This window comes from Rhipicephalus microplus, chromosome X (genome assembly GCF_043290135.1).
Source record: "Rhipicephalus microplus isolate Deutch F79 chromosome X, USDA_Rmic, whole genome shotgun sequence".
Lineage (NCBI taxonomy): Eukaryota > Metazoa > Arthropoda > Arachnida > Ixodida > Ixodidae > Rhipicephalus > Rhipicephalus microplus.
Genome location: NC_134710.1, coordinates 411,233,746 through 411,247,079, shown reverse-complemented (window position 1 = coordinate 411,247,079; position 13,334 = coordinate 411,233,746). Strand labels below are relative to the sequence as shown.

The following is a 13,334-nucleotide window of genomic DNA, read 5'->3' as shown; positions in this document are numbered from 1 at the left end:
AACAACGCTGGACTTTGAGTGAGTGATTCTCGGAAGAGTATCATTCAGACTTTTGTTCCAAGGACTTTGGACTGAAAAGGTTTTATATCTCTTTAGTCTTTAAGAGTCTTGGTTGTTCAATGCATGCGACTGCATTGTAGTGCGTATTGTTGTCTGTGTCCGTTGTTTCAAGTGTGGTTGATTGTACTGTGTAGTACATTGTCTGTTTGGTGACGTATTGTATGTAACTATTGTGGAGTGTGCATACGTGTGTATTGTTTTTGATCTGCCGTTAATGAGAATATGATTTTGTTTGTTTATCAACTCGGCTCTGTCTTGTTCTTTGGGCCACAGCCGGCGTCCACTGGCGCACCAATAAGGACCACTTCTAAATTGTCCACGCTTTCGTGGTGCGGTTCGGGGGGCCGATACTTCGGCTCTTGGAATTAGCCCGGCGATCGCCTCCCTAATAAACGGGACAGGTGTGACAATTAATCTGGCGTCCGCGATACAGGACCTTTTGGTGCACAGTGTGTCCAAAGTAGTGAGAAAGAGCCTCGAGTTGTTGATACTGCTATCGGAACGATTTTGTGTGTTGTGCAGTGTTCTCGTTAACGAGTGCAGGGGAGTGTTCCGATAGACTGATTTAGGCAGATACTTTTTGCACGCGGCAAGGTTTTAGTTGCGAGTTGCGAGACACAATGGATCTCGAAAAGTTAGTTGCTCTTGGTGAAAAGATGGGTCTTTCTGGCGTCGAACTACGGAAGTGGGTCACCCAGAGGGAAAAAGAAGAAAAAGAGAGAGCCAAAGAAGAAAAAGCAGCCGAGCTGGAAAAAGAGAGGTTGGCGGTCGAAAGAGCCAAAGCGGAAAAAGAAGCTGAGGTGGAGAGAGAGAGGTTGGCGGCAGAGAGGGCCAAGGAAGAAAAGGCAGCTGAGTTGGAGAGAGAAAGGCTGGCCGCTGAAAGGGCGAGAGAAGAAAGAGAAGCAAAGGAGCGACAGCTGAAAGAAGAAAGAGAAGCGGAGATGGCTGAAAGGGAACGGCAGCGGTAGCACGAAATTGAACTCGAGCGGCTCCGTTTGCAACAGCGAAACGAAACTCCCGTCCAAGCTAGAGTTGAAAGCAGCGAACGGGAAGACCATGGCTTCCGCTTGAACCCAAGCAAGCTGCTCGTAGCGTTTGATGAAAGGAAGGACGACCTTGACGCGTACCTTCACCGATTTGAGACAATTGCGAAGAGCCAGAATTGGCCGGAATATCAATGGGCAACTGCTTTGAGTACTTGCTTGAGTGGTGAAGCGCTCAGTGTGTACGGTAGGCTGACGCCGACCGATGCAGCCAACTACGCAAAGGTGAAAGCTGCTTTGTTGAAGCGATTTAGATTTACCGTGGAAGGATTCCGGGACAGATTTCGGACAGGAAAGCCAGCTGATGGTGAGACAGCTACGCAGTATGCTGCCCGACTTTGCCATTATTTCGACAGATGGATTGAACTTTCAGGGACAGCACAGGAGTACGATGAGCTTAGAGAGCTGCTAATTAAAGAACAATTTCTTACTAGTTGCCACCCAAGCCTGTCGCTGTATTTGAAAGAGAGGAAGGCGGAGTCATTTGAAGGAATGCTTGAATTGGTTGATCAATTCTTGGAAGCGCAAGGTGGAACTAATTTGGCCAAGGTCAAGAAGGAGTGTCCCGATGATTCGAAGAAATTGGTTCCCGAAGAAAGGAAGCGTGCACCAGAGAGCATGCAGCGATGTTTTCTGTGCAACCGAGTAGGTCATCGCGCGAAAAATTGTCGAACGATCTTTACGAGCCCTACGGTTGTAAAATGTTTTAAGTGTGGTCAGACTGGGCACAAAGCAGATGCATGTCGGAACGGAGTGAGTCAAACTCACCAGGTATCCTGTGTGCAAGTGGCACCGAAATCCGATAATAATGCCGTCACCGACGGATTCGTAGAATTGAAAAATGGGGAGAAAATTCCTATTGTCGGTGCTGTAATGTCAAAACAGCCAACCGGTGTTACGAAGGGAATGCCAACGCTTCCTGGAAAGATTGCAGGCAAGAAGATTACGGTTCTAAGAGACACCGGTAGCTCCACGGTTATCGTGAGGAGAAATTTGGTACGGGAAAGAGAGTTGACAGGCAGAACGAAACCGGTTTGCCTAATTGACCGTACGGTCCGTATGCTTCCCGAAGCAGAAATTGAGGTTGAAACCCCGTACTTCAGCGGGAAGGTTACTGCGTTATGCATGACGACCCCCCTGTATGACCTTGTCATCGGAAACATCGACGGGGCGCGAGGGCCAAGTGATCCAGAATGTTTGGGAGAAGACCCGAAGATAGAGCCCTCGCCAACACAGCGGCCGCGAGATACAAGGGAGGAGCATCCCGTGACGGATCTCACTAGAGCACAAGGTGAAGCTGCGGCGCAAGAGACAGCGAAGGAGAAGACGATCGTGTCGAATAAGTTCGCGGGTCGAGCAACCGGACTTACGTCGGCACGACCTCAACCGACCGACAGTGTAAAGGAGACGGAGTTGGCCAGCCGGGCGAGATGTAGAGGCATGATCAAGCGGGTAAATAAACAGACAGGACCCGTCGAATGTAATGACGCGTTAACGGTGTCGGAAGAGACAGCGATGGCTGAGACGACGCCTCAGATATCGTCGTTGGAAAGGGCTCGCCGAACGTGGAAACACAAGAAGAGATCGAGCGAGCACCGCAAGAAAGGGCGCAAGCGCCGTTCAAAGTACGTAGGATAAGTGCTGAGGCCGAATCAGAATGTGTTTGGCAGCGTTGAGTGCCATATGTTGTGTTAACGTTGTGTTATCCTGTGTCACAAGTGTCGAAGTGTTGTGCTGTGATGTATAGTATTGTACCTTTGTTGTACTGAGAGAACTTTGTACATTTGTATTATTGGGAATGTGTGGTGGAGTGTTGTACTCATGTGCTTGTGGTTGTGTTTTCACGTGTTGTTTAATTGAATTACAATGTACAATTGTATTGCGTGATATATTGTGAATGTGACGTGTCACGAGCGACGGATTGTGTTACAGTCTGTGAGAATGTGTGGTGACTGTTCGCGCTCGTTTGTGTGGTTTTGAATATTATGAGATAATATTCTTAAAGTGGGGGGCAGTGTCACAGAACGAGCGCTAAAAAAGAGCGCGCCGCCAAATCCTTGCGACAACAGGCGGCAGAAACGCCGCGAGGTAAAAGGAGAAAAAAAAAAGAAAGCAAACATCGAGGGCTCCCGGGCGCGCGCTCTCCCCGCAGAAGCACGGCTTCGCAGACGAACCTCCTCACCCCACATCGGCGGCCGAGCAAGCCCGCGATTTTTCCAGAACGAACGGGGCGGGGTCAGACCGAGTGAATCATTCTCCGGAGAGGGCATTCCAACTGTCTCGCCCTCTTCCCAGCTTTCGCCGCGTATCGCGCCGACGAAATGACCAGAAATTTCTGGAAGGTGGCGCGGAAGGTATTTAATCGAGCGGCCGAGACGACAGAACAGGAGAAGACGGAACGTTAGCGCCGGAGCGCGTAGGAATTCCGCCGTGGAGTCGGCGAAGGTTCTGCCCGTAGTGACAGAACAGGAGGAGACGGAAGTAAGCGCCAGAGTGCGTAGAGGGTCCGCCGTGTAGTCGGCGAAGTTTTTGGTCCGTAGGGACGGCTCGAGCTACAGGCAAGAGCGTGGGTTTTCCGCTATCGAGCGAAGACGCGGGCAACAGCTGCGTGTGTGAAGCCGACGGATTTCCGGCGAAGAAGTTGAAGTTGGAAGAGTGGCCAATTGAAGACGGGAGGTTTCCTGGGAGAGAACTTCGAGAGCTGCGGAACGACAACAACGCTGGACTTTGAGTGAGTGATTCTCGGAAGAGTATCATTCAGACTTTTGTTCCAAGGACTTTGGACTGAAAAGGTTTTATATCTCTTTAGTCTTTAAGAGTCTTGGTTGTTCAATGCATGCGACTGCATTGTAGTGCGTATTGTTGTCTGTGTCCGTTGTTTCAAGTGTGGTTGATTGTACTGTGTAGTACATTGTCTGTTTGGTGACGTATTGTATGTAACTATTGTGGAGTGTGCGTACGTGTGTATTGTTTTTGATCTGCCGTTAATGAGAATATAATTTTGTTTGTTTATCAACTCTCGGCTCTGTCTTGTTCTTTGGGCCACAGCCGGCGTCCGCTGGCGCACCAATAAGGACCACTTCTAAATTGTCCACGCTTTCGTGGTGCGGTTCGGGGGGCCGATACTTCGGCTCTTGGAATTAGCCCGGCGATCGCCTCCCTAATAAACGGGACAGGTGTGACAGTGGTTCGCAGGACATTGTGTTTCGTTCTGTTGTCTAGCATGGTGAGTCAAATGTTCACTGTGGAATCAACACACTCCTGGGTCACTTTCTATTGGTCGTGGCGGAGAAGGACAGCACATTATCAGGTAGCCAGACCACTAAAGGACCAGAAGCGAGAGATGCCCTGCATTAGACGGGTGTAACCGCATAGGGTCCATTTCTCTGCTGTGGGTAAACAACTTAAAGGGCCCCTCACCAGGTTTGAGTATTTTGAGCTTACAAGTGCAATGCATGCACCGGGGGCTCATGATCACGTCTGCCAAGATTTTCAACGCTACACGTCGTGGAGAGACGTGACATTTCAGACTGAATGCCACTTGCCCTTCTCTTGTGAGCGTGCCCTGACATGAAGGAGGGTGTGACGTACAAGAAAATGTGTACTGCTTCTACCTCACTCCATTATGTGCTCATTGGGGCTGTGATGTCACTCTCAGGTAAATTCTGGCTATATCCAGAAAACCGCTCGGAAATATACCGTCTCCTGGATATATATCTGACACCTTAGGTGGCACCTCGTTATGAGACCGCAGCACGTGACATTGCGAGATTTATGTGAGGCGACATGCGTAATTTTTGCAATCTGTTGTTCATAATTTGAATAAAAGCTAAGAGAATGAACGAACGAACGAATGAATGAATGAATGAATGACTGAATGAATGAATGTGATCTTTAATTAAGGAAAATACTACTCTTGGCCGCTGTAGGAGGAAACACACAAACGTGATATGAGTCCGTTTTTATCCTTGTTTTTTTATTTCAATTCGCAGTGACATGCTATACACCAATTGGTCTCCGCTTCTCATGCGTTCGTCTTCTCGCCGTTCCCACGTATAGTGGCGACGCCAGTATCGCCAACGCTTGGCGTGTTTTCGGTGCGTCGTCTCTGACAGCAGTACCCGCGGAACGACGCGGTGTTCGTATCGCGGTAAGGATACATGGAGCGTCCCAGCCTCTCTACGCACACTCAGAGATGTATCGCACAGAAATGGGCAATACACTACTATATAAGAACGTTGAAACAACACATCATTTACGGCGTATACGTGCAAGAGCAGGCTCGTGCACCTCATGCGCACGTGACCTTGCGTGTACACTGTGACGTGTCGAAGCGTATGAGTCGTGTGATCCGCTAGTTCTGATACAAAAAAATTAGGCTTGCGATAGCAACATGGGGCGAGGGGCAAGTGTTTCAAGCTGGCTTATCGCATCACGGTGTTATGTCTCTTAACGAACGAATTTGAAAAACAATATCGTGCCACAAAGCTCCTCATCGGGTATGGGACAACTTCCAGTGTCTAACTGCAGATACGTATGTGACCTGGTCAGTGGCCTTTTAAAAAAGTACAAACGAAACAAAAGTGGCGTGTTCTGCTTTCGCCTGACGGCTCTCCGCGATTTCACATTCGTTTTCCCCCTTCCCGTGGCTTCTTCAACCTCAACTTCAACTTTTATTATTTCTTCTAGTACAAACTAGAAAAGTCCTCCGGGGCTAAAAAATGCCGTCAGCAGCTTGACTGGGCTACACAAAGGGACCTCCTGTTTCCTTTCCACCACCGCACTCAACTCTGCAGGGTGGTTCTTCAATTCCTTCGGTAGACTGGACAACCGTTTGTGGAAGCCGCTCGCCGAGTCCTCGGCGATGGATGCCACTCTCCTCTCCTCCCATCTGTACTTATCTCTTCCCGTTCTCCCGCAGACGCTGAGACGTGCTCCCATTTTAGGGTTGCAGGAATAGAGTCGTTTAATCTTCATCTCGTTCGAACACTCATGTCATGTCAGTGCTGCAGCGTATGTTGGCCTCCACGTACCGTTTTACTGCCGCTAGCGCTTGTTCTTCGGAAGTTGTTTGAACTAGATGGCTTGGTTCAATGTTGCAGCGTTCGGAAAGATTAATGCGGCCCTGTGACATGGATGAAGGTAGGAAGCCGCACTCGAAACTGAAATTTCAGCCTAAATAGCGTTCCCATAGGCGGTGGCTTCTAAAATGGGCATTTAGGCATGAAACACCAAAAATGGGCATTTATATATAGGTACTGTAAAAACATCAACAAAGCCCTGCTCAGCCTCTAATTTATGCTAATATATTAAAGTGGCATGATAAGAATGCAAGCAATAAAATAGGCAATTTTTCTTGAATTCAGTCTCTTATTATGACTCGCGGTGTTTCTTTTCCAGCCAGTAATATACACAGCGTTTGTACCTTTGCTTAATGCCTCGCTAAAAAGCGCTTTCAGATCGCACTCATCAACTTGCAGCCACAGCCAAAATCGTGAACTAGAGAAGTTTGCGTGGCGCACTTACAAAATATGTGTTATTATGCGAATGAATGTTTACCTTATTCTCGTGGAACCACAGGTACATCTCGCCGTGGGCCGCCGCGGTGGATTTTGGGGAATGCGAAATGTTAGAGAACCGTGTACTGTGCACGTTGAAGAACGCCACATGGTCGGACTTTGCAGATGCCTCCACTATGGCGTCTCTCGTACAGTCAAAGCTTGGTTTCGGGACGTAACATCGCATACTTCGCCAGTTGTTTGAATTTTTGCGATTGAAACATTTTACTCTCGGACAATAAGGGGGCGTATCTTTCTCTTTTTTTTTCATTGGTATGTGCCATGACTTGTTTTCCGTTCTCACCCTTTATAGGGACTAGAAAATCTACTGGCATTCAGCTTGCTTTTCAGACTTGTTCAGCGCACTTTTGTAACGCTATCAAAGCAGCGTTGTTGCTGTTTTCTTGCTCGCTAGCTGAAATTGGCTGACTATTGAGTGTTTTGTCGGAACACGCAATGTGAGGAACCATTTGTGGTGGCTTGTTGTTTATTTTATGTGCTAACCTAGCCCCTCCAATCAGTGAGGCTTCCCGTATAACTCGACCACGATCGCAATGGGTAAAAACGAGCAAAGCTTCCTAAGTCTTTAAGATGTACTGCATGCGTGAAGGTATACCCGATCCCTGTATCATTTGTGCTTCGCTGTTCTCTTCCCCTCCACACCAGGACGCGCGTTTGACATCACGTACATTCGGCTCAAGTTTCACTCGATGCGGCCCGAGAGCTTCGCCATCTACAAGCGTACGCGGCCGGGCTCTCCGTGGGTGCCGTACCAGTACTACAGCTCAACGTGCCACGACACGTACGGCCTGCAGTCGAGCACCTACGCGACGCGCGACGACGAGACCAAGGCGCTGTGCACGGGCGAGTACAGCGGCCTGTCCCCGCTGTCCGGAGGCAACGTGGCCTTCTCGACGCTCGAGGGACGACCGTCGGCCTTCCACTTCGAACACAGCAAGCTACTGCAGGCGAGTCTCAAAAACACGCGCCGCATCACCGTGGGCGTCGTTTATGTATACACCGTTACTCCATGCAACCTCACCTTTACACCTAACTTGTGCGTTGCAAGCGCGCTTTGCGTTGCGTATTGGTCAGGTGGTGGGTATCGCGTCTGCGGCGTTTTGTAGCTATCTAAGTGACCAAAACAACTGTAGCCCAACGTGAGAGAGAGAAAAAGAACTGTGGGGGTGCGCAAGTAATTATTCTTAGGTGTAAATGGGTGAGCATTACTTTTCATTGAGTTTGTCACTGCATAGAATATCGACCAAGTGCGAGACTATCGCAGCGATTTGAAACAACGTTCACCACCAAAACATCCAGCAACGCAGAACCACGATTAGTGCACAAAGTCGACCTAAGTTGGGGGCCGTTTCTCTGCCCTACTTTTTTAATCATGGCTGGGCCGCGTTAATACACATTTAATACATCTTCGACCAAGGTGGACAACCTCCCTGTGCCCTAGTCACTCCTAAAGGGTCAGATAGAAAAAAGGAAGTGCGCCAATTTTGTTTTGTAATGTGGCTACTCCCGACGTAAACAGAATAAAGCCGTATGCACTGGTTTAAGTAATATAATATTGATACTTCTTGAGCCATTACTTCACCGTTTTTTTTTTCTCTATTGTGACTGAGGCACTGAATTCTTTATCTAAAATGCTTGACCTAAGATTGTTCGCTTTTTAGTCGATTTTCACAGTGCGTATTGGTGATAATCTTAAAACTTTGGGAAAAATTTCGCCCCTATTAACTGTCTTGCTCAGAAAATTTTCTCAAATATGTTTTACTCTACAAAAATTTCTCGCCACCTAATGCACTCTCAAAGTTCGTTGGTTAGTGTGCAACACTGATCCACACAAACACAATAGAAAGCACAGAAACAGTATCTTTCACCAGAGCAAAAGAATTGTTAAGCTACAGCGCATGTTCGATGACATTTTTTTTTAATATGGAGCAGAATGTACAACCGAATGCGGGGCGCAAATGTTTTCTATGCGTCGTCAATTTTACGAATACCTCTTTTAGGTTTTACATCCCGGAACTACTATATGACCGTGCCAATTTTTCACGAAAATGGTAATTTCTTAATAATAAAATATAAAAGATTTTGCGACTACTTTGGAGGGATACCCTGATTGATTGATTGATTGATTGATTGATTGATTGATTGATTGATATGTGGGGTTTAGCGTCCCAAAACCACTATATGATTATGAGAGACGCCGTAGTGGAGGGCTCCGGAAATTTAGACCACCTGGGGTTGGAGGGATACCCTACATGAAACACTTCGGGGCCAACACACAGCGCGCATATTCTAAATAATACGCGACGAAAAACATGTACCGACACTCCGGTTTTTGCACTTTTTCAGTCGTCATTTTGGCTTAGACAGGCTTATCTAAAACGTAAAAAAAATCTCTGTGATTTGTCCGGTGGCGCGAGGCTGAAGGCATAGCGCAGCTGCTCGGCAGTTAGCTGGCGCTAGTGTTTTAGAGCATATGCGAGAATGTGTCATCCACAGTCGGTCGTTACATGAGGTGACTCTTGCGCCTTAATTGTCACGTGACTAGCGGCGTGACATTCTTTTGTCACGCGAAACTGCTTGAGTAACCAGTCACGTGGCTGACTAGTGGGCCCCTATTACGTTGCATCAGTACTCACTAGTCACGTGAGGACTAGTGACGTTAGGTGATAGCTCACGTGACCACTGTCACTTGACACTAGCGAGGAGAGTGATCACGTAACGTTCTATTGTCATGAAGAAATGTGAATTTAAGGGTTTGTTTTCTTTGTGAGACGCAATGTGACTGAGAACAGGAAATGATGTCAAGGAAGCTAGGCCGAATACTATCAGAAGTAATTGTAATGTAAATGCGAATAAACAAAAGCGAACGAAAAGTGTTCTCACGTGATGCTAGTATCACGTGACTAGTAGCATGACATTAATCACGAGAGCAGAGCTGTGGCGTCGCTCGTTGCTATAGACGACCCGAAGCGGCTTTTAGCGAGGAATCGGCTAAGCTATTACAATCCTCATTTCCCTAAGAAAGGAATCCATTCAGGTCTCATTTCCTGAGGAAGTGACCGAATGGGCCCCGAAACGTAGGACCAGTTTTTAATTGTATATTGAAAAGCAGAGACTGAGAGTGGCTGGAGAGCTTGTTGTGTTCGTGTAATTCTTACTCAGCCATAGCGATCTCTGTCAAATATGTCTACCTTTGCATCGTATCTCTAATGTGTGTCACCAAAAGCGCGCCATCTTTAATTACATAGTCACTTCTAAGACTAAGAAGAGGACGAAGAAGAGAGTGCGGGGCAGCCGACTTACGCGTTGCACCTGCAGCGAGCCCATTGCTGACAGTTTTTTTCACCACCAGACAACCAGCGGTCAGCTGCGAAACATTCGCTGTTAGTATTGAATAGGCGCTCCTAATTAAACCTTGTTTTCATGTATACCTCATTTTAAGAAGCGCAGCTGTTCGGGCTACTTGGTTCAAGTGCATATTGAAAGGGTTCGCAGCGCAAGCACGCAAGGAAAGGAGTATCAGCGAGGGCAACCCCCGCTGCATCGTCTGCAATGGGAATCACTCCACGTACAGTTCCAACTGTAAACACCGCTACGTGCAGCGCCCTCAACGCCAGAAGGCCCCGGCACCTGACACACACCCCCCGCCACAACAGCCTGTTCCGCCCGCAGCGGTAGTGCGCTCTTCCCAGCAAGCAGCAAGTGGTCCCTCACCAGCTCCACCGCCCAAGTCGGTTACTGCCTCTCCGCCCCCCGTACCAGCGGTGCCTAAACCCACATCACAGCCCATGAATTCGACATGGCCCCGCGGCGCCCCCGGCTTGCCCTCGGAGCCGCAGGTTGTTGCACTGCAGCAAGAAAACGCCTCCCTCCGACAGCAGGTCACTGCACAAAGCGCTCAAATTGCAGCTCAGAAGACCCAAATTGATTCCCTCCAAGCGAAACTGCAAGCTCTTGAAGAGAAGCTGGAATCAGCCATCACAGTGAAATCCTCTCTGCCCTCTACCATTTGCTCCTCCTCCGACATGGACGTTCAGACTCCCGAAGGATGCACTGGCAAGCGCCGTCGACCCAACACTCCCCTTGAATCTCTTCACTTTTCTGAAGAGGTCCAGGTATCCATCAAGACGGCCTTGGTGGATCTTGAAGAGCGGTTGGATAGCCGCTTCAACTCCGTCCACCAGCTTCTCACTGCACAGCACGAAGCTCTAAATTCCCTGCGCACAGACTTCGCCGCCTACCCCCCCGCCACGTCCTTCCAATCTCTACAGTCAACAGTTGATAGCCTACAAACTGCCATGCTTGGAAGCATCCGAGCAAAGCTACCCCTCCATGCCCGCACCACCACCTCCTCCGGCGCCGCCCGAACCTCGCAAACACCGGTCGAGGCAACATCTTCCGCTGTTAAAAATGGCTGACCGATCCATCGTCACCATTTGGCAGTGGAACTGCCGGGGTTTTCGTCCCAAGCGTAACCACCTCCTTCTCCACCTACAACAACTAGACCCCTCGGACGCGCCTGATATCATCGTACTACAGGAAACTCACGCCGACGTCTCCCTCTCGGGTTACGTCGCCTACAACCAAGTAACTCACCATCCTCTGCCCCATCCCGTGACGGCCGTCCTCACCCGGCGGACGCTCGCTGTCAATCGACACGATCTACCCTTCCCTGCAGTCCATCACGTCTTTCTCGAGACACTACCTCAGCAACGTGAACAGCCCTCTCTGTTTATTCTCAACGTGTACAACCCCCCTCGCTCCACTGAAGACGCGTCTCTCCTAGCCTTGCTCCGTGCCGCTGCAGCGAAAGCAGCCAAATCACCCCTTCTTATTCTCGGCGACTTCAACGTCAAGCATCCGGACTGGGGTTACTCGAAGGCAGATGGCCCCGGAAGGAGGCTGTGGCAGCTCGCTCACGATCTCAACCTTTCCCTGCTCACCGACCCCACGCAACCAACGCGCATCGGCAACAGTGTGTGCCGCGATACCACCCCGGACCTCAGCTTCTGCCGCAGCGTGCCCGACGCGCGCTGGTATAACACGCATCAGTCCCTCGGCAGTGACCACTATGTCCTCACCATTCAAGTTCTCACCTCCCCCAGCAAGCCGCGCCCACACACGGCCCGCTATACAGACTGGGACGCTTTCCGAGAACGCCGGTTGCACTCCGCCACTTCCAACATCGAGGACCTCTCGACGTGGACCGACCAGCTGCTAGAGGACCTCGACGCAGTCACCGCCTCGATCCCCACCACGAAGGACTATCCGGCAACTGACGCCCGTCTTGCCCACCTGTGGGCCGCCCGCACCGGCCTTTGCAACCGTTGGCAGAAGCAACGTCACAACCGTCGCTTACGCCGCCGCATTGCGCACCTCGATCGTACGATCGAGCAACACACCACCGCGCTCGCCCGCCAACAGTGGGAGCAGCTCTGCTCGGGTCTCTCTGGTCAGTTGGGCTGCAAACAGTCCTGGCATCTCCTCCGCCACCTCCTCGACCCTGCTTCTGCCAAGTTGGTCGCTCGGCAGCAGTTACAACGAGTGGTCCGGGATTACCCCGGCGACACTCCGTCGCTGATGGCAGACCTGTCCGCCAAATACCTTCAGCTTCTGCCTCCTGGCACACCTCCTCCCCCTCTCGCGTCCTACTCTGGGGCCCCCAACCCAGTACTGGACGCCGATATCACGGAAGCGGAGGTCTACGCGGCATTACAGAAGCTCCGCACCACTTCCGCCCCCGGCCCAGATCGCATCCCCAACAAGCTCCTCCGAAACCTCGACGCCCCTTCGGCTGCTACCCTCACTTCGTTCCTCAACGAGTGCTGGCGCTCCGGCAACCTCCCCCAATCATGGAAACACGCTCGCGTGGCTTTCATCCCCAAGCCGGGCAAGAAACTCACAATCGAGAATCTCAGGCCCATTTCACTCACCTCGTGCGTCGGCAAGCTTCTAGAACATGTCGTTCTCGCTCGCTTGCAAACGTACACGGACGCACACCATCTCCTTCCCCACACCATGCTTGGTTTCCGCCCCCACCTATCCACGCAAGATGTCCTCTTACAACTCCACCATGATCTCCTCGACCCACCCACATTTTCAGACACAAAGGCTCTCCTTAGCCTGGACCTTCACAAGGCGTTCGACCACGTCTCCCATTCGGCTATCCTTGCCGAACTCGCAGCCCTCAATCCCGGCACCCGCACCTACAACTACATTCGCGCGTTCCTCACCGCCCGCACGGCCGAAATCATCATAGGGGACCTCCCGTCTCCCACGTACGAGCTTGGCCCTCGTGGCACCCCTCAGGGCGCCGTCTTGTCGCCTTTTCTATTCAATCTTGTCCTCCGCTCGCTTCCTGGCAAGCTGGACCGTATCCCCGGTCTTAAACACACCCTGTACGCGGACGATATTGCTCTCTGGGTCACGTCGGGCTCTGACGGCCATATCGAGCAGACGTTGCAACGCGCAACCGACGTCGTCACGTCCCACGTGCACGCGGCCGGTCTTACTTGCTCAGCGGCCAAATCGGCCCTTCTTCTCATGCGGCCTCCCGACCGGCGTCGCTACAAAACTCCCCACCCCACCATCACGGTTCATGCCAACTCTACTCCTGTCCCCGTCGTTTCGCATCTCCGCGTGCTCGGGCTGA

General features: G+C 50.6%; 1 protein-coding gene across 2 annotated transcripts in view; it reads left to right on the top strand.

Moving 5' to 3' along the window:
• The window catches only part of LanB2 (laminin subunit gamma-1), a 205,255-nt gene that overhangs the window by 102,537 nt on the left and 89,384 nt on the right, over positions 1–13,334 (top strand). For both annotated transcript variants that reach the window (XM_037413277.2, XM_037413276.2), the window contains exon 2: positions 7,328–7,629. In XM_037413277.2, coding sequence (XP_037269174.2) covers positions 7,328–7,629 — 302 coding nt within the window. The remainder of the gene's footprint in view (positions 1–7,327; positions 7,630–13,334) is intronic.